Source organism: Gasterosteus aculeatus, chromosome 14 (genome assembly GCF_964276395.1).
Source record: "Gasterosteus aculeatus chromosome 14, fGasAcu3.hap1.1, whole genome shotgun sequence".
Classification (NCBI taxonomy): Eukaryota; Metazoa; Chordata; class Actinopteri; order Perciformes; family Gasterosteidae; genus Gasterosteus; species Gasterosteus aculeatus.
In genome coordinates, this window is record NC_135702.1 from 12,186,825 (window position 1) to 12,213,797 (window position 26,973).

Genomic DNA, 26,973 nt, shown 5'->3' on the forward strand with positions numbered 1-26,973 from the left:
TTTGATTTAACAGTAAGATGAGTCATTTCAAATCTCTCCAACCTGCCAGAACCCAGCGTGCATTTTATAGATGTAGGTATGAAACAAATTAAATCATAATGGGAGTGATAAACACATTTATTAGATTAAGAACCTTACAATAAATCCAACGTATTTCAAATCGGCCCAAAGTGTTTTTAGTTTTCAGCATAAACTAAGTTAAAAGTGCAGCGTCAGGTGTTGTGGTCAAAAGGAGAGTTGCCATCAGCGATCCTTCCTCCGGGGCTCTGTGGCTTTACTGAGGTTTCCCGCCTCCTGTTTCAGAACGCTCAGAAGAGACTGGGAACTCTCCAAAATCTAGAGTTGGCAAAAAACAACAAAATCTAATAAGATATACTGCAAATCCCAAAAGGTAGAAGCAAACATGTGTGCACTGTAAAGGCAATTAAAACAGGGGCCTGTCTTGTTGCTCTTTAATAAGAGCGGCTTCGGAGTGTCTGTTTGGAGTGATTACTGGGAGTGCGGAAGGAGTTCAGCATCAGTAAGTGGGACGTGCCTGCGTGAGAAGAATCCGCAGCAGAAGGACAACATCACGGCGCGTCGCAAATAAAAAGAGAAGGCTGATCAGTCAGTTCATTAGCTTGTTAAAAATGAACGTGACGAAATGTGTCGATTCAGGAGATGAATCTTTCATAAATGATTGTGATTATTCACTCCGTAATGTTATGACTTAACATAACTTTTAACTAATAATAGCTATGAAAGGGCATGTTTCTCTCCAACTTAAAATGTGCATTTCATCAGGATTAAACTATATGTGTTGACTTGATGACAAAAAGGATTTCTTTCATCAGATGATAAATCCTGAATAACAAAAGACATTCTAAAAAAGCTGTAAGCTCCGAAGCGACAACAACTCCGTCTCTCCACACACCTTGGTGTACGCTGCCTCGGTCTCTGCGATGGTGCGGTCGAACGTGGTGCGGGCGACGAGTCGTTGTGCCAGACTCTCGTTGACCCGGCTCAGCTTCTCCGAGAGGACGCGGATGTCGTGCTGCAGCCGCTCCTTCTCCTCTTCCTCCAGCTTGATCTGACGGTTCAACTCCTCCCGCTTGGAGCACAGGTCCTCGATACCTGACGGGGAGACAATGCGGTTTACTGCACCGGAGCCTGGTTGGATCCGCTTGGCCCACCGACGGGAGACTCTTTGGCTCATAAACGGAGGGCTTCAGTTTTATATGTGCAGTAATATTACTGATTAAGTAAACCGCCTGTTGAAAACGGTGTGTTTGGCTCCATTGTTGTAAATAGAGAGAAATGCAGAGTATCTAAATACGTTCTTAAAACGGGTATTTAACTATGTATTATTGTTGGAGAACTTTAAAACATGTCTGGCTATTACCAATGCATGATGATCAACCTTCACTTCATGTCTGGCAGAACAGAAACAGGTAAACAAGCTTCTGATCGGGAAAACGTGTCGCTTCGTTGGTGGATCTTAACTTAACATCCCTGCTGTTCATTTAGGTGTTTTAGGGGTGAGAAAGGGACCAACAAATGTATTAAAACTACTCCAGCTTTTTTTTGTTTAAATGAAAGGCTGTCGGCCCTTAGTATAAGTAGCGGGTTAATGGTCAATGGCTGATTTCAGTATGAAAGACATGATGGTTAAAGGTTGATCACGGTGTGCAGTATCATCCTAAAAGGAGACCGTGCCTCCCTGTGACAAACGAGCATGTAACGTAAACTACGTTTGGACCCACAATTAACTTACCTCAACAAAATCACAATGATTCCACGTAGCTTAAGTTAATCGTTTTATAGATAAAACTTGTTGGTCTAATATTGAATTCTGCACACCCCGTCGCCGAAATGGTAAACTGCGGTCAACGTTAATCCCCAGCACCGGACAACTAACGTTAATCCATCGATATAATTAGTGAGTGACAAGAGAAATAAAAACTTACACTTGACAAGTTCATTGTTGTAGGTCTGCAGAGCAGCAGCTTGCTGGGTCATGTTGGATTTTAAATAACTCCGAGGCTAAGCTTTAACCGCGGCTACTCCTCCACTCCTTAAGCCAGCTGACGTTAATTCATTTAACTTTACGTTACTTTTTATCTATCAAATAAGGGCGCCAGGGCTGAGTCGATAATATATTAAAATTTACAACTGCCTTCCGCAAGAAAAAGTGTTTTGAACGAAGGACCCGTAAAAGGCGGGTTTCCCGGGACAACTGAACCAAATATATTACCGGAAGCGGTGCGCATCTACGAGCCATTCAGGATGCTTCTTCTTCTTCGGTTTGTAGGTGCTACACGCCCGCTGCTGCTGCTCTTGCGACCTCCTCTGGCCGTTATCTCAACTGCAAGGCGATGCAATTATTTTTTAATTACTCAAATGTTTTGGTTAAGTAAGTAAAAGTAACAGTGCTGCAATGTCGATATACTTAACACTTAAGAACGCTGAAGTTGTAAAAGTAAATTAATTATTAAATTATTTCAATATTGAATTACAATTTTTGATATAACTTATACTGCAGCTGGAAAAGGTGGTAACATTTTAATTACTTAATAAACCACCCCAGGGTCCAATCTAACCTATAATACACTCAGTTAGGTCCACCTTGTTAGCAGCTGTCTAATACAGTAATTCCTTCCTTTGTGAAGGTTATCCTGTTTAGGCTGAAATTGTTTTTAGAGAGCTGTTGATTAAACTGATCATTCTGGCGGATGTTGTTTGTGTTCCTGTTGAACTGTGTTGCATCATATGGAGGGATATTTCTGATATTTAGCCTACAGCACACACGCACACATGGATATATGTAGACTAGATTCTTTAAACACATGCAGAAAATTATGATTACAACCCTCACAAAAGGAGGATTTATTGCAAGATTGTATGACTGTTGTAGATAGGTCTACCAAATTATTGAATATATTTTGTATGAATGTATTTCCATCTGAATTTGCAGGGAAACTAGTAGCTAAAATTATCAAATAAATAGATGGTAATACTTGTCTGTAAATTGTAATTAAAGACATATTAAGAACAAGAAAATGGATATGCTCAAGGAGAGTACGTTTACCTAAAATTTGTTTTACTGTAGGCTTACTTAGTGACTGGCCATGTTCACTGTGTATTGCACATTTAATTACAAGTTAACTCATTGTCATTCACATTCAAAAGTACACCCTGTGACGATTTGCTCATTCAGATGTTAACAGTTCACTTCCCCCCATTTATTTTATTACTCTCCTTAAAGAATAATAAGTGTACAATGAGTATATTTTGAGTTGTACTGTAATTCAAAACGTTTCTATGAATGTTTTGAAAGAGGAATAACTAAAAGGAAAGTAAAATATGTAAAGACAAATACTCTTCAAATAGATACTGTAAGTCTCCTTCCAGTGGTGAAGAACTAAGATAGGAAACGAACATGCATGAGAGGAATCTGAACATCTGCAGAGCTGAGTGAAGACATATCAAAGGATCACACCTGCTGACACAACAAATTTGAAAGTAACAAGTACAGAGAGGCTTTTATAGAGCAAGCCTACCGGTAAATCAGTTTTACGTCAGTAAGTTAAGGCTTTTATCAGAAAATTATTTTGAATGAAGCAAAGCTACATAAGCTACAAATGAAATTCCTTAAGGTAAAGCCAAGTAAGCCTTAATATCAGATATTTTGAGTTGCCCTATAATACAAACAAAAGTATTACATTACCATGACTTTGTTCTAGTCAAATGCCATTTGTGTTTGCATTCCGCTCATATTTGTTGATTTTGTATTCAGGGGCCTCTTATCTGTAGGTTTGAATCCTTCTATACGGCTTATTGTGCTGTAACATAACCCCCGCCTCCGTGATCTTAATATCTAATGGGTATTACCCACAGCATTATTATTATTGTTATTAACATTATAATAAACAATTTTATCCCCAGGTGTGGTATTACACCGGCGGCACAGCGACATATGTGACGTAAACGCGGGTGGGCGGAGTTTACGTCTAGGCACCATGGCTTCGGTTGGAACCGAGGTGAGTGTAGTGAGTATTATCTACGCTAAGCTTGCTTTACTTTCTAATTGTTTTCCGGGCCTTGGAAAATGTTTTTTGACCCTGGCAGCCAGTAACCCGCTTGTAAATGAGCAAATTATCGGTGTCGGGGTGTCGCGCTGTCGTAAATTGGCCGCTGCCAGCCCGCAGTCTCTTGCTTTTGTGCTGGACCGGAGGGCAGTTGAATGTGCAGGAAGATGCTGCGCCCCGGAACCTGAATTGTCTGTCGGGTCATACGGTGGGCTTTGAAACCGGGTTTAGTTATTCATGGTCCGGGCTCAAGTCACTGTCCTTCTTCTGTCCAGTTTTAGCGGTTCTAAATACATTGGAGATAGATATGCGTGCAGTTGTGGCCGACGTTATTCGTGGTTTTAGCTGTAATATCGTTTACCGGCTCACTTGTAGCTCATTTGTACACTGCTTGTTTAGCTAGATGCTAGCAACCGTGCTAGCTAGCAGACAGTGCACACTTTCCCAAATCCACACAAAACCGTTGAACCGTTAAAGGTCTAACGTGTTTCTTTGACGGGCAGAGGCAAATCTCTGTGATTTGTCACTGTACGTATTGTGCCCGGTTGATGCCACGGTTTATCCCATGAGGCTGTGCAGTCTGTTAGCTTCATGATAATTGATGCCGTCAAATGAAGGCAACTGTGTTGCCTGCAGCCTCCCACTGTAAACACACGGCGCGAGCGTAGAACGGCTTTGATGATCAGTGCACGAATAACCTTTTCATATGAAACTTTTTTTTATTCCCCCTTCCCTTCCTTCTGCGGTATTGTCTTTGTTAGCTATGTGCACTTCTGGCCATGGCTTTCAGTCGGCGTTAACCGGTCCCGGTCCGGCTGTGGCATGTCGCCATGTTCTTCTGTTCAGGGCTTCATCCAGAAAGGATGGACTGGTTGAACTGCTGGTTCGGCTACAGTGGAAGACGAGTGTGCAAATGGGTCTGTCTGTGTCTTTTGTTTCTTCTTCTTCTTCTTCTTCTTCTTTTTTTCTTCTTTTTTTTTTTTAAGAGCTCCACACTTGTTCGGCAGAGGTCGCTCCAGCAGCGTTGAGGTAGCACAGAGAGACAGACCGAGAGAGACGCGTGTGAGGCATCGAGGACACTGTCGTTGGCACTCAGAACTTTTGTCTTGTGAGATCTGTTAATGCATTAGAGGGTGGCTTCAAACACAAAAAAGACCTCTGGTGGTAAATAGCCATGTGGACGGTTTGGGTTTCATTCATTGATTTAGATCTAAAAATGTTGCCTCCTGAAAAGTGCAAGTTTTTTTGTTGTCGTTTTAGAAACAATGTTTGTAAATCATCAGACACCATCATGAGTCTTTACTGGATTTATTATTCTTCAAAATAAGTGTGCTCAATCACAACTGTTGACAATGAAGGGAGAGGACGACTATTCCCGCTAAAACGATAAATAAATTAGACTGACCAGAATGTAAATGATCAGCGCAGTTTTTATGAGCTACCTGATGAAATCTACGCACAGCAGAAAGCCTTTACAGACTAAAAACACACCTCTACCAACTGTACCTGGACTAGGTAGCACTTTATTAGCACTAATGATGTCACTTACTTAAAGCACTTTGTAGTTTGGCTTTCTTGAAGAATTTGTACTTTCATGATTGCTGTTACTCTCGGTTCGTGCCCTCTTGGTTAATTGTGCTCATTGTAAGTTGCTTTGGATAAAGGCGTCAGCTAAATGAAAAATGTGAATGCAAACAAAGTAAAAAGGTCAAGTTCCTGTTTTTCAAATGCTCATTTGAACGACTGACTAGGACCTTTGGTAAAACAAGTGTGTGCTGTTGTGCTTTGACTTTCCGAGAAAGGACGTGTCACTTCTTGTGTGACGGCCTCGGTTCGAACAGACTTCACGACGGGGAAAGATAGAGTTTGGTTACCCAGAGGCAGATTTGCTAAACATTGACAGCAAGTTACTTTACAGCAAATGTACAGCAACCATCCTTAATGTTTAACAATATTCAATCATGCGGATGAAACAATTCACCCCAACTGTAATTATCATATTGTTACTGAAAAAAAGTTATGGATTTCAGGTTGAAAGCCTGGGAATCCACAAACTACATCAGACCCATGTTCCTGCGAGTGTGCATGCGTGTGTTGGCGAGCGTCCGCATGTGTGTGTCATGTCATTCAGCATTCGGTTAGTGTGTGAATGCGTACAGGAAACGCAGCAGGAGACGAGGGTTGGCTGAATGGCGAGCGCTTCTTTTGGCTCTTTTAGGTGAAATACAGTTTGTCAACAATCAATGAACATCATGCGCGGGTACGATGCTGCTGACGCATCACTGCGGGTCAGAAACAAACAAGCACTCGTCACAACTATTTAGGGATAATTGCAATAAATACGCATGTGACATACGCTAAGATGAATTTACAGACTCCAAAAATCAACACTTGAATATATGTTTCATCACAATTTCTCCCTCCCCAATAGGAACATCTGTGTATGGATGTGAAATGATGTGATCGGCTTAAACCCTTTTTGAAAGAACATCCACAAATGTGTTACAAAAAGGGGATGTGTGACCGGCGTAAGCGAACAAGCATTGCTGAAATAGATGTTAAAGGGTCGTCTGATCGGTACACCGCATGTGTGGAAAAGTGAGGATGACTCACTTGTTGACAAACTGTTTTGGACAAAGCGATCGTTTCTCCAGTACTGATTGTGAAAGTACTCCGTTCCTAGAAATCGGTTCAATTTGGGGTCATTACAGATTAGTAACTTTACTGCCATCTCTGTAGCCTGGATTCAAACCTTTTTGGTTTCTGGCGCAGATGGAGACGTGCTCATCCTTTTAGGTTGGTCCATGGCGCTCCGTGGCGGTCACAGCTGAGATGATGCAGCTGTAAACGTTGTTTTGAGTTGCCTGAGGCAACGACTCTTCCCTCTCTTTCTTTTGATCAATATCAGCGACCTGCCCCTACGCCAGATCAAGTCTGAATGTGAGAAGAAAAAAAAACGATCCGAAAGTGATAAAAAGATTTAAAACTTATAAATAATATTTGAATCTGAAAATATAAAATCATCACAGTGTTCTCATCTTCTTTCTGTGAGTAACACCGTAGTGTAGCGTGTTGGCTCCTTGCATTTTTCTATTGGCACTCAACACAAATTACAGCTGAGCCGAATGCTTTTGATCGTGAAGTATTATATAAATTGAAATTTTAACCTGAAGATGGTAGATGAAAACGTGTCCCAATAGACCTTTTTTGAATAGAGCTTGAACGCGTCATCATGTTACTCGATGAAACCTCGATTAGCTGTTGGCTCTTTTATTTAGCCAAGCTGAATTGTGCAGCACACAGCTTCCTCTTAACGGGTTCTAATGTCGTCTACAATGTAGCTTTAGGGGAGAAATGACGGTGCCATTACAATATGCTTTACAATACCAGAAGTCTCCAGCCCTGATCTCCGGTACAGACAGTACTTGCAGTACAGGTGGGAAGTTTATATATTTTTATTTCATTGCATTCCACCTAACGGTCCAAACGTATTTCTACAGCGCTGGAAGAAGACGAGGAGGCTTTGTCCTTCCCATCATAAATCTCTTCTTCAAAATGCCACTGAAACCTCGTCTAGCTGTTGAGATATTGACCAAATTGGTGGAGCGTATTTCTACATTTTTTGCAATCACATCAACTTTATTAGAGTACGACTGCGAGAGCCCACACATGCTCAAGTGGACACAGACATTTGTTTAGCTGGAGGTAAAACGGGGTCGTCGTGGCGCAGGGGTTAGAGAAGGTGTGCTGGGAAGCACAAGGTTGTTGGTTCGATTCCAGGCTGCCCCATGTTCCACGTCGAAGTGTCCCTGAGCAAGACACCTAACCCCTAATTGCTCCCCAGGCAAAAATGTGAAAAAGCCATGGGTTTAAATTGTGACGTAAGTCGCTTTGGATAAAAGTGTCTGCTAAATTACCTGTAATGTAATGTAATGTAAAACAAGTTTCACATTATATTGCTGCGGGCTCCAGTTTCTGTTGTTGTGTCAAGCTCATGGTCGGCCTCCTTTTGGGTGTTTTCATAGTCTCACATTGTGTTCACTGCCCTTTCTTTTCAAAACAGTATCTAGTATCTGCGGATTTCACAGTATCTTTACTCTATTGCAACTCTGCTGTGGTTAGAAAGAAGAACTTATTTCTCTTTTGTGCTTTGAGTCTTGAAAGTTGGTCAACCTGAGCTTGCATTTCAATACGAGGTTGTTTTTCATTGTTCAGTTGTGAAACAGGAGATGCTACCAACATCTCTCCATCTGCATTCCTACGTGACTCAATACAACACTTTACAAAGTGACAGGCTGCTATTCTGATTATAAACACAGTGATTTCTGATAACGTTTGATGGGCAACTTTGCTATTTAATGCACATTTTATGGACTAAATGGATGATTGAAAAACAATTAACAAATTATTATAATAAGGGAAAATACACAGCAGAGACCTTAAAACAGTGGGAAGCCTTTGTAATGGAGCACTGTGCCGACCTCGGATGGTACATCTTTACTCACTCTGTTCTTATCAGGCCTTTTTCCTCAATAGCAGCTCACTCCGTTTCTTCAGTTTTCTCTTGTCTTTTAGACAAAAGACTTTGCAAAGGTTTCAGGCTCCTCATCCCATTAGCTTCTGAGGCCTTCTTCGGCAGGGTGGCTGATTATACACACCCACTATGAAGTCTTAAACCCTGCCTTTACTTCGCTGACCAACAGCAGACAACAAAAAAGAAAAGAAGCAAATGGTTCTGGCTTCAAACTACAGATTACCTCAGTATTGGTGTGTGAGATGAAAACAATGGTAGGAAGCGGTCCTCCAGTCATATACACCTTTCAGTATTTACGTGGCGAGTCCGTTCCAGTGGACTCCTCCAGTGGCCGTGAGGTCTTCCTGTTCACAGAAATGGAGTGGTGCTACAGTTAGAAAGGACTGAGCATGCTCTGTGGAGACTCTTCCGGAGAGGAGCACCGACAGAGGGAGCCACCAGGTCACATGACCGGCGAGGTGCATGCAGGGAAAGAAAAAGGAAAAGAGGAGCAATCTGGTCGACACGTTCTCGTGCTCTCTCCCTCTCTCGAACACTCACACTCCCTCACACCCACACCGTCTCTCTCTCACTGTGACGCCTTCATCTTCTCAATGGAGGCCATGAGAAGAAAGCAGGTATGATGCTTCCTGGAGGCACATTGTGGAGAAAACACTTCTTTATACTCTTAACCCTTGTTTGGCTCTGTGGTCCGAGGAGAGATTCCTAGTCTCGCTCCTCGCTGCCTTTTAGCCGTTTTCTATGATTGTCAGTTGGTTTGAGCTCTTGCCGTCTTCTGGTTGAGACGGTCTCTCGGTTTGCAAGGTGCATTTCCCAAAGCCGCCGCCTTGTCAGCAGACTGAATGCTCTTGATTCCCTGAATCAAGGACTTACTCTCGAGGAGCAGTGTCTTGTTTTCTGGTAGCAGAGACGCTGCACGACAGGCAGATTTCAAGTGTGTTCTGAGCACAGCAGCTGTATTTAGAGCAACCGCACATTGGGAAGTATGATGTAACGTGTGACCTCGAGGAAGATCTGGGAGCGACCCTGATAGTAAATTTGACAATCTCGGATCCAATGTCCTGTTTGTGTCCCGTCCCTCTTGGTTGGTAAATAATGGTGTCAGGCGACTGTACATCTGTGCAGCTTCGGCTATTGGATGAAGAACATAGCGGAACACAAGGCTGGGTGCGTGTTGGGCGCCACAGCGCCGTCACCGTGAGAATCCATGTTTAGTGGCTTTGATCTTCTCTGCGGCGTTCTGGCTAAGGGGCCTTGCATCAGTCAGTTTGTACAATTAATAAATGGCCAGGTCATTTATTGGCTAATTCCTGCATTTTATGCAAATCAATCTCGGTTAGGGTTTTTTAAATCGTTGTTGTTTTGGTATGTTTTTTGCGATTCCATGGTCAGAGTGTAAGATCGTTAGATGATTACCAGGAAGCCCTGTACTCGTGTTGACTATGCGCAGTATCAAGAATGTTTTTAGCAAATTTCTGATAAACAGTTTGCTCCAATTTTGAGGGGCTGCAACTTAAAGCCGAGGCTTTCTAGTGGGGATGGGAAAAACCATAAGAAACGGCTGTGCAGAAGTGGACAAGTACCCTCTAATCAAAGTAGATCCTGCTTCGCTTTAAGAGACCACGGTGTGGATCGCTGCTCAAGAACTCATTACTGTTTTGTCAGGTTGTGTGAAATGAAGTCAGGTAGCATTCTATCTCATTTGGGTGTTTACCGCAGCCTGTGCGTGTGACGAGTGTGTCAGCTGAATGTGTGATGCTTTGTGTGTTCGTTTACAGGCACCCAGCAGCAGATCTTAAGATCACGTCAGTGTGAACATCCAGGCCTCGTCAGATACACTGACCACATTGTGTCGTTGGCCCGGTGAATGATTGAAGCAGTTTAATATTACATATAATAGCTTATGGGGTTATTTCAAATAACCATTAAGCTCATTACCTTTTAATAATTAAGGTTCCTGATCAACACTTGGCACCTTGGCTCCGCATTTGGAGCTTCTTTCAGCAGCCGACACGTCCACGTGCCTCCAGACCGCTTCGTTCTCCATCTAGTGGAAAACCGCTGCAATGGCCGCGCAGTGTCAGTAAACAGTCTGGTTGCGAAATGGCGGAGATCTGCAGACAGGCTTCTCTGCCCCCCCCCCCCCCCTTTTCCTTTCTGTCTCATGTGGCTTCCGTTCCACTTTCCACCACTAGGGGGAGGGCTGAAGCTGGTGTGTTGTTTTGGCTCTTTTTTGTAACTGGCTCTCCTCAATCATGGAGACACAGAACCGAAGGAGCCTTCGTCTCGTCCCCCTCACATGTGCTCAGTAGCAGCCTTGAGATCAGACGCCACGCAGGATCGATCTGGACTAGATGTTCTTTGGGAAACCCTCTCGGACATGGAGCTCCTGGCTCCTCTTGGCCTGACCTTGTTGCTGCGTGACGAGGTGCATGTTCACGTTCGGCTCAGGGAGTCCGAAGCACGTGTTTGGGGAAGGGTTCGGAGACTCTGCCGTGGGGCCTCGTCTAGTTGGGAAGTCGGTTGTGAGCAGGCTTCAGGACAAACGCTGTGTATCTGAGGTTTGACATCCGGAGCCTTTTGGAGAGGAGAGTTTAATCTGTTATAATGAAGCTGGTTCTGAACTCTTGTCTCTGGCAGGTCTTGTGATTGGCAGAAAGATGTTTCCTCTGCTGTCTGGGGACAATCCGATTCAGTGGCTGCATTTACCACTCAACAGAAAAGACACTGGCCATAGGCAGCCGGAAGTATCCATGTAGCCGCCTTAATTCTGCTCGGTTTGAAACTCACAGTTGGCCAAGGGGACAGTAAACCTTGCTGTTGAGTCCTAAAGTAATGCTTCTTTAGGGAAACACAGTGAGAACTGTCCCTTTTGACATTTGAAGAAGCAAAGGTGGACCTAAAGAGAAAGCAAAAGCATGGGTTACTGATCTATTGGGCCCCTTGTTTGGCCTTGGTGCCTTTTTTCCCCCCCCAGATTGAGAACGAGGTTGCCTGTCTGCTCAGGCAGAAGAGAGACTTTTAGATTTCCTGCCACTTCGACCGCTGCGTCCCGTGAGATGTAGAGACGGTCTGTGGGTGGCAGGGGTTTCTTTTGAAGCTCGGGCCGTGCGTCTGCTGCTCTCCGAGTTGGCTGTGGCGTAGAAAGAGAGAATACAGACAATGAACGCGACGGGGGTCGCCCTCATGGTCTCTGCTCAATCTATAGTCTTTGAGTCCGACAAAGACGCGTTACTGAGAAGAAGCCACGTTGGGTCTGTCAGCGGAAGTTGGTTTTATTCAAATACCAATGCCTGGGCCTGGATTTCTTTTGATAACCAAGCAAAGCTGGCAAAGATTCTGCTGCTTTTCTCAGTTAATATATAATTTAGGGCTGCAAAAATTCTTTTCCGAATCATTTAAGCTGTCTTTTTGCACATTTTCACTTAACGTTGATAGAAATGAGAAAAGCCTGAGAAAATGTTTGCGCCTTTTGCTTGATAAATGACCTAATCGCTTAATTGATTATGAAAATGGTCAAAATCAACTAATCAATTAATTGTGTAGGAACATTTTGGGAATTTTCAATTGAGTGAGAAGGTTATGGATTGAAAACAACAATAACATAGTTGTCATTGTGGTTTCCCTTGACCCGTATTCTTGTGTCATCAGCCCGCTGGTCTAGCCAAGGGCAGCGTGGATAACGGTGCATCCACAAAGAAAGAGGAACATGATGCCGCAAGCAACGGAGAGGAGAGACCAGGTATTAGTCAAATCCCACTGTCAAGTGCTTCATTTATGAACATGAACTGTTTATGTTGTAATTTTCCTTTTTTTGTTTTTATTCCACAGATGTAGACAAAGACGTAGCTGCTAGACTGTCCTCTTCCCCTCCAGCAGAGGCGATGCTGAACGGCACGGAATGTGACGCGGCGTGGCGCAGGAGCAGCCCGACGCGCGGCTCTGCCACCAGCAACAACAAGACTTTTCTGTTGCTCAACGAAAACGGCGCGCTGGACGCGGAGCCGCCGCACGGTTCCGTCACTGGGAGCAACGGATTCATTCTCACTAAGCAGCAGCAGGACGAGGGCGCCGGCTCCGGCTCTGCGGCAAAGCCGGGTCCGGGAGTCTCCCCCCACAGGACTAACTGGTTGCCTTCGGGCTCACCGACGGGGACACACACGACCAAATCTTCCCCGGCATCGGCGTCCGGGTGCGCGCAGAGTTCAGGCACGCTAAGGACTGACCCCAGTACGGGGACTACGTCGGGACAGGAGACATCAGACACTAAGAACGGCACGGCCTCGTCTCCTGTCCCGGTTCCGGCAGCCGTCACGATACACAGAGCGCGCAAGACCATGTCCAGACCCGCTGTGACCCCGGCACAAAAGGTAAACCGGCCAATCAGAAGGGTTTCCTGCTCCTCTCTCCTATTACTATTTCCTAAAGATTTCTGTCAATATTTTGAATTCTCAACAGCATATCAGTGTTGTCACACAACTACATTAACATTCAAAGTACGTGTGTCCCCCCAAACTACAGCCGTTAATCTGCTTTCTTTCCACTGGATTTTGAAACATGTCTGCAGGAGCGTTTGTGAGGTCCAACACCAATGTTGGTGTTGGTAGAGATAACTGGATCACACACATATTTTTGAGTTCATCCCTAAGGTGCTGAAAGAGGGTTTGGGTCATTTGTGGAAGCCAGTCTAGTTCTTCCAACCCAAACTGGAAAAAACTGTTTCTTTATGTTCTCCCTACACACTGTCTAAAATGTCATTGTATCCATTCAGTTGTGTTGTGATTATCATTTGGCCATAACCGGACAACATTAATGGAAAGCGGGAGACTATTTACTCAGCCATGACATAACATGTTGAAAGGTCGCCGAACAATTTAGATAAAAGAAGAAGCACAAAGGTAAAAAATGATCTCATTAACACTACTTTCTATGTGGGTGTTTTTCTGAGCTGGCTTGTTGCAGGAGGACCTTGTTTACTGTAACACAGAGGTTTCTTCCTGTGTGACTCCCAGTCATGTGGACATAACATCAGGGTGAAAATGAAAGAGCGTGTGACATATGGAACAATGAGCGATCCCAGCGACAAACAGACCTCATGTAAATCCCTTATGCACGAGCTATGACGATGACCATAACGGATTCTGGTTGTTGTTCCTTGCAGCTTCTTAACCGGGAATTAAGGGAAGCAAAGAGTGCCAAAACGGAGACTCGCGTTGAACCCTCGCAGCAGCCCTCGGCGCAGAACCATCTACCTCAGAATAGCCCGGACAGTCCAGCTTCAGCACCAACCGCTTCATCGCCAGTACCTCCGGCTGCTCCCGCTACACCTCCGGCCCCTCCAGCTCCCGAGGATGCTCCGGACCCCCCGGCTTCTGCGGCTCCTCAAGCCAGTCCCACTCCTCCGGCTCCAGCCAAGCTCCAACTAGGTGAGACAGACTCCAGAAACACTGACTCTGGGTCAGAGACAAGTGGTCAGGACAGAGCACCGCCTCCATCTGCGGTTTGGCTGTAAACGCGCGTGTTGTTCTCTTGTGCTGCAGGTCCGTACTCGGGAGGGTTGTCGTTACGGAAGAAGAAGAGGAGGATGGGAATGTACAGTCTGGTTCCCAAGAAGAAAACCAAAGTGCTTAAGCAGAGAACTGTGCTGGAAATGTTCAATGAACTGCGAGAGTCCGCCAAGAGCCCTCAGGTACTTTACTCCGCAAGTTTATCAAAGCAAACTCTATTCAGGGCGCGATGAGTACGGTTATCAGGACGACGGGGTGATTACCCAAAAGGAGGTTCACTCAATCATTCCTGAAGACACGCGAAGAGTCTGAGACTCTGACCTCTCCCTTTTGACCTTCTCCCATTTCATATTCGTATGTCGTACGTTTTATCAGCATCAACCTCTGTAAGTAAATACTAGCAACAAGGTGCCAGACCATAAGCGCGCATCAAAGAGGAGGAGGAAGAGGAAGCCACGAACAATGGGTGGTAAATTCAGAGTGAATCTGCTTGGAACCCTCCTGACAAAACCCTTCACGCTGTTTTTAACTCTGATCTCTTCCTGTAGCACTTTGCTAGCTGCTTGATGAACAGCAGCAGAAATCCCCCAGCCCTGAATCCTGTTATTCTTAAATAACTGTTTAATATAATAGACGAGGCTAAAGTGGACAAACGCAGTCGTAAATTAACTGGACCTTTAACTGGTCTTTATCAGTTGTATATATTATTTGTTTGTTTTATTAAACCAAAAAGAATGAATACTTGATTGAGATTGTCGTCCTGTCTCCCAGGCTAAAGAGGTAGCGAACATAAATGGCGAGAAGTTCGAAATTGCATCTGAAGAAGAGGAGTCCGAGGAGGTGGAGTCTGAGGAAGAGGAGCGTCAGCAGCGGACAGAAGAACCCGTCAGCACCGTCCAGGAAGCAACATCGGAACCTGTCTCTCAGGTGGGAACAAACATCCTGCCATGATATGGGATCCTTTTATTCTTAAAGTAGATGGAGCTTTTTTCATTGTTTGAGACAGGCAGGTCCCTTTGGAAGAGCAATAAGTAACATGCAGAATAATTAGGGTGTTAATGGAGTCAGTGATGACAACACAGAATATATTGAAACATTTCAGATGCAGGTGGGCGATGAGGTGGAGTCTGAGGAGTCCGGAGAAGAAGATGGAGAGGAGGAAGGCACAGAGTCCGACTTGGTAAGACCGGCCATCGGTATTCAGAAGTGTCACATCTCATCTTGCATCGTCTCTTGTGAGTGAAGACAGAAGAGCTTGAAAGTCTTCTATGCGTGCGTCTGCCTCAGAGCACCGAGTCCAGTCTGAAGAAGTTGAAAAAGAAAATGAAGAGCGACGGCCCGTGGCTCAAGCCGTCCAGGAAACGGAGGAGGAGGAGGAGGAGGATAAAGGCCAAAGGTGATTGTCACACGCACGTGGCTCGGGAAGGTAGAACAGGTTGGCCCTCGATGACAATCTTAAAATTCATATACTTTAAGCAACATTTTCTTAAATGTTCAGAATCTCATCTGGAGACCGTAGTGAGTTTAAGATGGTTACACTCCTAATCATAACTATTCATAGCTCCTCTTATGGATACTTGACACACTTTCCTTCAAATCTCAACTTGAGACATTTTGGCATGTTCTTACGGAACACTGTCGTTGTGCTCAGACCTGGAGGCAGCGGATCAGCCCGAAGCTTCAGCTCAGGCCGAGCGGGCGGACGGGGAGGAGCGCATGCAGCTTTGCTCCCCGGAGTCCATCAACCTCAACGAGCCCCCGAAGCCAACGGCTCCCCCACAGAACAAAGGTGAGATTAGAACCAATGTGGTTCCACCACTTACTATCATTCTGTTATATTGCTACACCTGACGTGGTCATTCAGAGTGAAGAAAAGTCAAACGTCCACCACACCAGCATCGTGCATGATGATTATCTCACTTAAAACCTTTTTCCCGTTGAGATCACAGCTCCTTCTAGAGCAGTTTTCAGTCAGTAGCCTTTGGTTCATTAATTGTTTGGTACCAACAAATATATGCTTGAAGCACCGAGTAACGTAAATGGTCATTTGTGCGTCCACATTTGTTATCTTTTATTACTTATTACTTATTTTGTTGAATAGATAAATAGTTCCTGGTTCGACGATTTCCTTTTACATTAATAAATAAGTAAAACATTGTGCAGATGCTTGTGTTTCAACAATCATTTAACAGAATAGAAGTATAATGTAGTGCGTCGAGTCCTTCTTTCAATCTAACTGAACCTGATTTAAACTGTGAGGCAAATGGAGGTAATGTCTCACTTTGCTCGTTAGCAGACACTTCGGGGTCCGTGATCGAGGAAGCTCAAGAGCTTCCACTCTGCAGCTGCCGCATGGAGACGCCCAAGAGTCGAGAGATTCTCACGCTGGCAGACAGGAAGTGCATGGCCACGGAGAGCGTTGACGGACAGCTGACCCGCTGCCAGGGTGCCATACTGAAACATGAAATGATGCGTCCCTCCAACTCTGTTCAGCTGCTGGTCCTGTGCGAGGACCACCGCAACGGCATGGTGAAGCACCAGTGCTGCCCCGGCTGCGGCTTCTTCTGCAGGGCTGTGAGTGCACATCGTCTCTGTCAATGTCGGGGCTTCAGCGGGGGATGATCATGTCTCACTGGAGGGGATGGACTCGGGGCTGCTTTCAAGAGCCTCCAATGGCTCATTAATGGCTCTCCAAAGTGTAGAGCCATTAATGCAACCCGTTGTTCTGCCATATTTATATGTTTGACTGTTTGACGGCATGTGGTTTTCTGTAGAGAGCATTACTAAAAACATGAATTATGAGTACTGGCATTAGCGAACATAATAATCTTTGCCACTTCACTAATCATTCAATAAAAAACTGAGCTCCACAAACTTACAAAAAGAGGACCTAGAGGTGCACCTCTCCATCATCCAGCTCTTCCATAATTTTCTTGCAGCACTGGACCTGTGTTGGGCCAAACCTAAATGGAAAAATAGAATAACGCCTATAAAATAAATCAATGACTGCATGACAAAGGATTTGAAAAGCGCTGGTTCAAATGAAAAACATTCTACGCACACAGCAGTGTTGTGGAGGCATCACATGGGAGGTGCCTGCACCACACAGAGATCCCTTAAGGGCACAGCTGCATCAGTATGAATCCGCCAACACAGATCATTTGGTTTTTCATTCGGTTCTTGGTCAACTTTTCACTGCGCTGATTGAAGTGTGTGGATGTTTCATGCTGAAAAATCCACCTATCATCCTGCACTGTGTAAAATAAAATGGAAGCAATTTACAGTTGTGCCATTTATTAAGATCTGACGACACTTAAACACACAAGGTTCAAGATAATATAAAGCTGCTGAATTCCAAATTCAGAACGTATCTAATCTAATAATGGTCTTTCCGTTGCTTAGGGGACCTTCATGGAGTGCCAACCGGACCTCAGCATCTCTCACCGTTTCCATCGTGCTTGTGCGTCAGTGCTGAAAGGTCAAAGCTTCTGTCCCCACTGTGGAGAGGAGGCGGGCAAGGCCAAGGAGGTCACCATCGCCAAGGCCGACACCACCTCTACTGTGCCCCCCGTGCCGGCGCTCACACACGGACCCGCTACGCCCGGGGTCCCCGAGGGCCGAGCGGACACCACCACCGGCAGGTAAAGGACCACCCGGGGAGTCTGAACGGGCGGGAAACTTCCTGTATGTAATTACGGTCGGTGGTGAACTCCGGCCCTTTTCTTCCAGCTCCTCTGTTCCTGCGTTGGGGGCGGAGGTCAGCGGCAGGGCCGACAGCTCGCTGTCGACTCCCTCCGCACACGGACTCGACACCTTTGCCGTTGCCGGGTCGTCCAGGACCTCAACGCCGCCGTCCGGGCTGGCGACAGCGGTGCTACCCGCAATCCCTCCAGGGCCGCCGAGAGAGACTCTGGAGAGCATCCTGGTGGCGCTCGACACGGAGAAGTGCGTCCTTCCTGCAGACTGTGGTCGCGATTCTTCCAAATGACCGAAAAGCCTGCAGCTTTAAAGGAAAACACAAGACAGCCCACTAACTATTTTTGTTTTGCTTGTGCGTGTTTCAGGCCAAAGAAGCTGCGCTTTCACCCCAAACAGCTTTACCTCTCAGCCAAACAGGGAGAACTGAAGAAGGTCTTGCTCATGTTGGGTCCGTTAAACTTACATCTTCCTTTAGGTTCTCCGTGCAATCTTTATCTTTCTCAGTATGCATCTGACGTTTTCTGTATTTATCCTCCAGTGGACGGTATCGACCCTAACTTCAAGATGGATTCTCAGAACAAACGCACTCCGCTCCACGCTGCAGCGGAGGGAGGCTACAAAGACATCTGCCACATGCTCGTGCAGGTAACACATTCTTTCAGTCCTGCCTTGTGCGGAGTCCTGTGCTATTATGAGTAATAAGGTTGGTTTTAGATCTTTAGTTTGATCTTTTAAGATGAGAAATGTCCCACTGTGTACACTCAAAAATGTCATACTTTTAACAGTTAAGGATTATGGCAGGCTCTCCTGAGGTCTCTATGCGATGTCCTTTTCCACTTCAGGCGGGAGCAAACTTAGACATGTGTGACGACGATCAGCGCACGCCACTGATGGAGGCCTGCGAGAACGACCACATTGAGACGGCGCAGTACCTGCTGAGAGCTGGAGCCAGCGTCACGCACAAGGTCAACCTGCGTCTAGTATAAGAAAGACAAATTATGGAAAAGAAGCTTATTAATTCAAGTTGTTAAAGTGACATTACTTATTTTATCACGTGTGTGTGTATAGAAACTAATCTTTAATAATTGATTGATTCCTTTTCTTAGGATGTTGAAGGATTCACGTGTCTGCATCTAGCTGCAAAGTCTGGCCATTACAACATCGTTGAGCATCTTCTGTCTACAGGCTTAATCAACATTAACTGTCAGGTTGGTACAGTTTCCCATTTTCAAATCAGCCACTTTGATCTCCTCAGTGAGTTCAGGTTTATTGTAGTCGAGATAGAAGATATCCCACTCATTCACTGGCATTGTCTTGTACTAACATTGCCTCAAGTTATTCTATTTGGGCTGAAGATGCTGTAGGGATGGTCAGAATTTCTACAAATAATGCAAATAATTCAAATCTTGAACAATTGTAATCAACAATCAAAATCAACAATTCTGCATTGGGACAAACTGACTAAAAGAATTTAATTCGATTGGAGGGTGACTCCACTTATTGTTTCTCTAAGGTTTTAAGATGAGTATTTAAATGTAAACGTTGTATATTGACTGTATGCCTCCTTCAAATGTACTTTGATGCCAGAATATTAGATTTAGACAGACTTTGTTTGAAATGTTTGACTCCACTGCAAGAAGGTTTTCCTTGCATCAGTGAAGACACGGTCTTTCCTCGGATGAGGAGCAAAAGGGCAGTTTGATATGTAGATATAATTGTACGGCGGCACCGTTTGAGCTTTACTCAGCCGATCAGTTTGCTGAGCTTGACAGTATCTCTTTCCCATCAGGATGATGGAGGTTGGACAGCCATGATCTGGGCAACGGAGTACAAACATGTGGACCAGGTGAATCTGCTTCTGTGCAAAGGTGCCGACATCAACATAAGGGACAAGGTACGTCTCAGGTGTCCGTCCACTGGTGTCGCGTGCGGCCCACATGGATCAAATATTGGTTGACTGGCGTTTTGTGTCGTTTTGTCGTCTAGGAAGAGAACATCTGCCTTCACTGGGCGGCGTTCTCGGGCAGCGTGGAGATCGCCGAGCTTCTACTGAACGCCCGCTGCGACCTGCAGGCGGTCAACATCCACGGAGACTCTCCTCTACACATCGCTGCTCGGGAGAATCGCTTTGAATGTGTCACGTGAGTTCCCGCCTCTAGAAAGAAAAGAAAAGCTTGGAGAGAAAATTGAATGAAATGAGATTTGATTCAATGTTGTTCCAAAGCTACAATTTGGGCTTGTTGTTGGTAATGGGAAGAATGTGCTCTCCTCAGGCTCTTCCTCACTCGGGGAGCAGATGTGTTTCTGAAGAACCGCGAGGGAGAGACTCCACCAGACTGCTGCAGCCACAACTCCAAGGCCTGGGCGGCCCTGCAGACCAACCGGAGGGAGAGGGACGCCAGGAGCACCAGGCTCTCTCGAGTGGAGGCGAAAGTCCTTCAGAGGTTGAAATTATGCTGTGAAAATTGTAGGGTTTGAGGAAATAAGGGAGGTGGGGGTCTTTTGAAATGGGCATGTGGTGTCGGTTACAGGTAGAAAGAGTTCAGGGTCAGATAGCAAAGAAAAGGTTTTGACCCCAGCGTCTGACCATCTGATTTGTTTTGCTTGTTTCTTTTTATAGTGACATAGCTCTGGGGCAAGAGAAGGTTCCCCTTCCCTGTGTCAACTCTGTGGACAGCGAACCATACCCGGACGACTACAAATACATCCCCGAAAACTGTGTCACCTCCCCCATGAACATCGACAGGAACATAACGCACTTACAGGTGAGTTAGAAACCGTTGCATCCGCTGTCTTACGGGGAATAAAAAGATCTATGTGCTCGCAGGTGTGAAGTGACCAATAAGAATCTTCCCTTCTTCCTTCACAGTACTGTGTTTGTAAAGAAAACTGTTCCACGAGTATCTGCATGTGTGGGCAACTGAGTCTGCGCTGCTGGTACGACAAGGTAAGAGACCTCCACTTAAACCCACCAGTCATCTTTAACGAGATGTGTGAATATACTGTTTAGTGTTTAGTATCTAGATCACAGGGGAGATATCCTGTGCATACTGTACGTCCTCATGTAGGTCATTTTTTGTTGTCGTGTCTAGAGGGGTTGTCTGCTACCTGAGTTCTGCCGGGAGGAGCCTCCGCTCATCTTTGAGTGCAACCATGCATGCTCCTGTTGGAGGACCTGCAAGAACCGCGTGGTGCAAAACGGAATCAGGTACTCAAACTTGATCCGTGTGAATACAAACAAGAAAACCTTCCACCTTTCCTTCTCAAGTTACTTCTAGTTGTGTTTGCTTGACAGTTTTAAAACTCACAACTTCTGTGGTGTTAGAATTATGCTCCAGATGTTTGGTTGCAATTATCCTGCAAAGTTCAGGTTTGGAGGTAAAGGTGTCACAGTAATTATCTGCTTCAGGGAGTAATTCTGACTTTAGTTCTAAAGATGTTTGTGTATCTTCCAGGACCCGGCTTCAGCTCTTCAGGACCAGTAAGAAGGGCTGGGGTGTCCGTGCAGTACAAGACATACCACAGGGGACCTTTGTATGCGAGTAAGTCCCGTCTCTCAGATACAACACTGCTCATGTTTCCTATTTCACTTTTGAACCACAGACCATCAGTGTAATGCAGCCACAGCTTTGCATCCTTACTGATCTGTCATGGAACACAGAGCAGCCAGGCTGTTTAAAAGCCACGCCTCCCCGATAATAATCATAATTTTAAAAAACGTGCCACTCTCACACATTCAGTGTTTGCATCCAGACAGACGGTAGCAGCTTTTCACGTTCAGAAGTGCTGTCGATGTCCCCGAGGTGTTTTTGCTGTTGTGACAGTCATTAGCCTGCTAATTTTTTTTTTTAATGGCAACATCAGGGTTTGTGTGTCTTTTCAGAAAAAGGCTTACACCAGTATAACAGACTATAGTTTATTTTTGCAGTTGTCTAGAGAAGCAACAAGTTCCTGACTAAACCTTGTTTATTCAAAACAACCTTTTTACAGTTTAAGTAGGGCTGCAACTAGAAATAATCGACCGATTAATCGATTATTAAAATAATCATTATTTTAATAATCGATTAATCGGTCGATTATTTCTTTGATTAATCAATGAATCGGATAAAAAATAAATAAAACTCATTAAAAAGCTTTAAATTCCAACCCTTTATTCTAAAACAGAACTGCAAATTCACATTAAAAAAAATACTTCAGAAAGTACACGTTGCTCCTTGAACACAATCATTGATACATTTTCCGATTTGTATTTTTCTTTTTAACAGGATTTGTTTTAACGTCAGAACTTGTTCTCTATACTACACTCACAAACACACCCCCATGTTCACTTGAAGCTTATTCAATAAATTATCACCATCATTGTAGTGCAAGTAAATGTATACACCCCATCTAAGTACAGCTAAAAAACAACCAAGTGCTAAGGCTTCTTTGTTAGCCGCACTGGTTTAATAGATCACCGTGTCTCCCTTTACAGGCATAACATCAACTACCGTATAACCCACAGTATATGCGCAAGCACACTAGACTACCGTATATGACAGCATTAAAAACACATACAAAAATATTTGTAAACAATAACCGATATGGGACCAAGCATGACGTATATATACAAGACAACAGATTGAAAAATGAATGGTCCAAAAGAGGCGAGTAAATAAAAACGTGTCTTAGTCTTGCTAATTGCTTTACTGCGGCTATTAGCGAGCTAACGCTAGCTTGATCTGGATGACGAACGGAAGGCTCCTTACGCTCCTCACATCAAAGCGGAACAACGTGGTGCTCCCGTGCCAGGTTACGTCGACTTTGCATATTTTGCTATTGACACACTTTCAGGGCTCTCAAGTGTCACACATTTCGGTCACTAGTAACGCACTCCCGCCACACATCCAATTTCTCACGCTAAAAAAAAACAACTTCCTCTTCAACCTCCCCGTCGGCCATAGCGTCCAATAAATTCGTTTTTAATAATTGAATTTTAAGTCTGGAATTTTTTTCACTTCTACAATTGTCTACCATTTGTGTAACGGGGTTAATGTTCCACCTGCCATTACTACAAATACAAGGACGATTACAGAGGCGGTGGCGCCCTCTAGTGGGCTCCTGGGCTCCAGCACCAGCACCATCCCCTCCACACTGAGTTCCCTCAGAAAAAGACAATATTTTAAACCACAGAGTAAGACATAGTTTCATTTTTGCAATTTCAATTATATAATTAATTATAACAAACTTGCCCCTGGGGCTTTACCATCTGTTCAACATACCACATCTTCTGCCCTGGCACCCCCGCGCCAGACAAGGCGCAGCGGCGAGGACACATGCGATAGAATAAAAAACATTAATATATACAACATGGTCACAGGCAATGCTGCACTCCAAATTCCTTATGTAGAACTAACAATGTGATAAAACATGTTTGTTGTTTTATAAAAAAAAAAATGACTCTGGAGGCCCAGTCCAGAGTTCATGAGAAGGTAGCTGGTGGAGTATTGGTTCAGTTCCTCACGCTCACATTTTTTTTTTTTTTTTGTGGAGTTGTCCGTGCCGATTTGTGTAATAAAAAATAATAATAAAAATTGTGTAATAAAAAAAAAAGACTAACCTTTTGGGTTCAGTGTTTGAAAAATACATGAAAGGTTTTTTTTTTACCAGCGGGGCTTTTTGAAGCTCGGTATCTCAGAACTGCAGTCTTCGATGATAAAGCCTTCCATGAAATGTTGACGGGAAATGTCTGCAGCTACTGACAGGTCGCCTGCTTTTCAACAGGTACGTTGGTGAGATCATCTCCGAAGCCGAAGCAGAAATGAGGCAGAATGACACTTACCTGTTCAGCCTGGATGATAAGGTAAAGCACTAATGCGTCGACAACATCCTCTAAAATAATGATGATGATTTCCTAGTTACTATTCAGACGTTCTGTGTATATCCGCTCTTTACTTCAGGAATTATTTCAGCTGTGCACTAGCAGCCTTTTTTCCTTGTTTCTCGCTCATTTATTTTCCCCCTGCCAGCCACAAGACCTATACTGCATCGACGCTCGTTTCTATGGAAACATCAGCCGCTTCCTCAATCACATGTGCGAGCCCAACCTGTTTGCCTGTCGAGTGTTCACGACCCACCAGGACCTCCGGTTCCCACACATTGCCTTCTTTGCCAGTGAAAACATCAAGGCTGGAGAAGAGCTCGGGTAACACTTTATTATTTTTTTTACCAAATCTCCCCCAACCCTGGAAGTAGGATTAATGCAGGCTTGGATTAAATGACAGTATTTTTCTATAACAATCATCTCTCTCTCTCTCAGATTTAATTACGGCGACCACTTCTGGGAAGTCAAAAGCAAGTCGTTCAGCTGCGAATGCGGTTCTTCCATGTGCAAGTACTCGTCAGCGGCCATGGCGTCGCTGCAGGCCGACAGCACACCAGAGGGCCGGCAGCAGCCCAGTGCGTCGCCCGACACCAGCTCTTCTAACGCCCCTACCAGCCCGTCCTAAAACCCCACCGCGCTGGGCTCCCGTACTCCCGTGCGATGCAGCCCGTCTGAACGTTAATCGATGGACTCGTACTCGATCTCCACTCCTTATTGGAAACACAGACATTCTAGACAACCCGTGAAACACAGATGCACAATCAAATTCTGGAAGAACTCGCTGCTGCTTTATTCCAGCTCGTGCACCATGAACATCTTCATGGTCAACGTGACATCGACGTGACCCACGGCACAGTCACAGGGGACAATAAAAATACCTTACATTCTTTATACGTCATAAATAATGTCACACATTACTTTACTGGGAAGGCACACTGTGTCGTTGGTCGATTTCTTTTATTTTAAGATAATGGGTTTAAATTGTTATTTGGCTTTAAAAAAAAAAATCATTATTATGGAAACTCTGGGTCGGGATGAGGGTATCGTTGACTTTTGCAAAGACAACCTCAGCATTGGGCTGGGTTTAACTTGTTCGACCTTTTGCGGTCATTTATCATAAACCATTCCAGCAAGATTAGCTGATAAATATCGACTTGCCACTTCTTTGTGTCCCTTCATCAATGTCCAACATTCGCCACCGTGGTAGATTTAAAAATTGATGAATGAACTGAAACGATGGGAAAGACAAAGGCGTGGCGCATTAAAAAGTGGACTGTTTTGAGTATAGATTGTCAAGAGAGAAAGATGCTGTATCATTCCTCCAAGACGAGGCGTTTCTGTTGTGAATAAATTGGTTGGCCGTTTTATTAAGCATGCTGCCACAGTTGTGGAAGATTTCATTAAACTGAAATAGTTTAAAACAAGAAAATGGTGCTGACAAAGATTTTTGTTTTCATTTTTATTACCCAATTGAACATAGTTTGTAAGATAAGAGAACGTTTTACGTTTTTTTATGTTTTCATTTTAACTCCACTTTTCTAAGCGTAGTTACTGTAGTTCGGCTATTTTTGTTTCATGATTTTGTTGACAGAAGCCAACCAGTCTTTTTAAATGTTGTTAGTAAAGCAGTGACTCTTGTGCAAAGTCTTGAAAGGTATAAATGACAAAAAAAGGTTATTAAAATGCAATTCATAACTTTCTGTTACATATTTCTGGACCGTGAACCATTCACCTAATTGGTTGTATCTTTTTCAATAAATTTACTACTAATGCATTTATTCTGACACGCTATTTGCTGCGTTTTTTTGTCTTGGGAAGCCAGCCTGGAAATCCCATCGCCTCTTTCTCCAGCTCAGTCATTTAGCTGATTTTGTTCATTTCCAGTGAGACTTTTTAAAGCTTGTTATCTTGTCAAACACTAACACTGAAAGATCTGAAGCCTGCAGTCAGTTTGACCCTCCACGAACCGGGCAGCCGCTCGGTTTTTGACAGACGGGGGCCCAGGGCACGGCGCCGAAATACTGGAGCAGCTGAGGCCTTCTGAGCTGCTCACACTTCCTGCACGCAGTTTGCTTTAATGACTTTAGATTTTCAAAGCGTCTCGCCTCCGCCTCGATTTTTAGAGAGCTGCCGGAGACCTCTATTCAAACCAATGGAAGGTGCAACTAAACAACGGAAAATAATTTGATTTAAAAGATTAAAAGCCAAAGCGAGGGTATTTATACATGGCATTTTTTTCATAGAATAAATGTAAGAAATTTAAAAAATGTTCAACGAGAGTCTGACAGTATGGCTGGATATTGACATAGTGGCGATTACATTAGCAGGCTGATAAAACTTACAATACTACAAACAAAGTACAGTTAAGGTCATACGTTTTGCAGCCAAAATACAATGCAATCCATGTGGTTTTTGGTCGATATTTAACTTGCCCAAAGAGATGCCACTCCTGACAGTTTCTTGGATAACAACAAAGCTGTTTGTTATCCAAGAAAAGCTGACATGTTACAGTCTTAAAATCCTTATCAGCAAAGCCAACATTAAGTATAGCAGCTGGGAAAACTTTAACGTTTTGTCTTCAGTCACAGCAGTGCAAGCAGTGTTACTCTAGAATGCCACAGAGTGTGTGACCTCCCAGCAGTGAAGCCTTGATGTGTAACTGGTGTGTGTTTTATCGACAAGAATAAGATGCAGACCCTGGAGAAGCCTTTTTTTTTTTTTTTTTTTTTGAAGAATTTTATTTCTTGAACATGTAGACACCAAATAATAAAAAATTTAAAAATCAACATAGACGTAGACCACAAAATGTTCAAGAAAAGGAGTAGGGGGAAGCAAAAGCTTATAGATACCCACCCCTTTCTTATCCATATTCTCAATTAGTATATATTACTTTGAAGATTAATATCATACACACTCACACACACTCACACACACTCTCACCCACACACACGCACGCATACTCACACGCACAAATAAATACAATTTAAATTTCCTTCACTTAATATTTTCACAGATCTCATATTTGGCTAATGTGTATAATCTAAGATGTTTTTTGAACTGTGCAATATGTTTACAATCTTTGATCTTATCTGGTAAGTTGTTCCACAACTTCACCCCACAGACCGATATGCACCTGCTTGATGCATGGCTTGTGTATTTGTCCTCATTTCGGAGACGGATGCAGACCGTCGACCTCGAAGCATAGCTTTCTGTGTGTGTGTCATCTCAACTCTATGATTCGGATGCTGTGAGCATCTGCAACCGCAGAGCAACAACTTAGTGCACGTCTGTGTAAGTGTTTCA

General features: G+C 44.2%; 2 protein-coding genes and 1 long non-coding RNA gene across 11 annotated transcripts; 1 reads left to right on the plus strand and 2 right to left on the minus strand.

Moving 5' to 3' along the window:
- Positions 1–99: 99 nt before the first annotated feature.
- On the minus strand, positions 100–2,305 carry ssna1 (Sjogren syndrome nuclear autoantigen 1). The gene is made up of 3 exons (XM_040197029.2): positions 1,947–2,305; positions 914–1,113; positions 100–336 (listed from the first exon to the last, which is right to left on the minus strand). The coding sequence occupies exons 1-3, from the start codon at positions 1,996–1,998 to the stop codon at positions 244–246; spliced, it is 345 nt and encodes a 114-aa protein (XP_040052963.1). The 5' UTR covers positions 1,999–2,305; the 3' UTR covers positions 100–243.
- A 1,647-nt stretch (positions 2,306–3,952) lies between these two features.
- Positions 3,953–25,454, plus strand: ehmt1b (euchromatic histone-lysine N-methyltransferase 1b). Of its 9 annotated transcripts, none has more exons than XM_078088198.1 (26): positions 3,953–4,028; positions 12,253–12,343; positions 12,433–12,971; positions 13,763–14,027; positions 14,142–14,290; positions 14,880–15,035; positions 15,211–15,288; positions 15,396–15,543; positions 15,760–15,897; positions 16,402–16,682; positions 17,511–17,749; positions 17,838–18,053; positions 18,173–18,255; positions 18,346–18,452; positions 18,650–18,772; positions 18,914–19,015; positions 19,597–19,701; positions 19,794–19,948; positions 20,081–20,251; positions 20,428–20,572; positions 20,677–20,754; positions 20,900–21,015; positions 21,263–21,349; positions 23,571–23,649; positions 23,816–23,991; positions 24,106–25,454. In XM_078088198.1, exons 1-26 carry the CDS (start codon positions 3,999–4,001, stop codon positions 24,293–24,295), a joined length of 4,047 nt encoding a protein of 1,348 aa, XP_077944324.1. In that variant the 5' UTR covers positions 3,953–3,998; the 3' UTR covers positions 24,296–25,454. The 9 variants fall into 9 exon arrangements, with proteins under 9 accessions (XP_077944324.1, XP_077944326.1, XP_077944325.1 ...); XM_078088200.1 differs by having other exon boundaries at positions 15,396–15,504; XM_078088199.1 differs by having other exon boundaries at positions 3,953–4,019.
- On the minus strand, positions 5,360–8,964 carry LOC144388235 (uncharacterized). Its single transcript, XR_013452545.1, has 2 exons — positions 8,573–8,964; positions 5,360–7,001 (listed from the first exon to the last, which is right to left on the minus strand). It is a non-coding gene; the product is annotated as an uncharacterized LOC144388235 (long non-coding RNA).
- Positions 25,455–26,973: the final 1,519 nt, after the last annotated feature.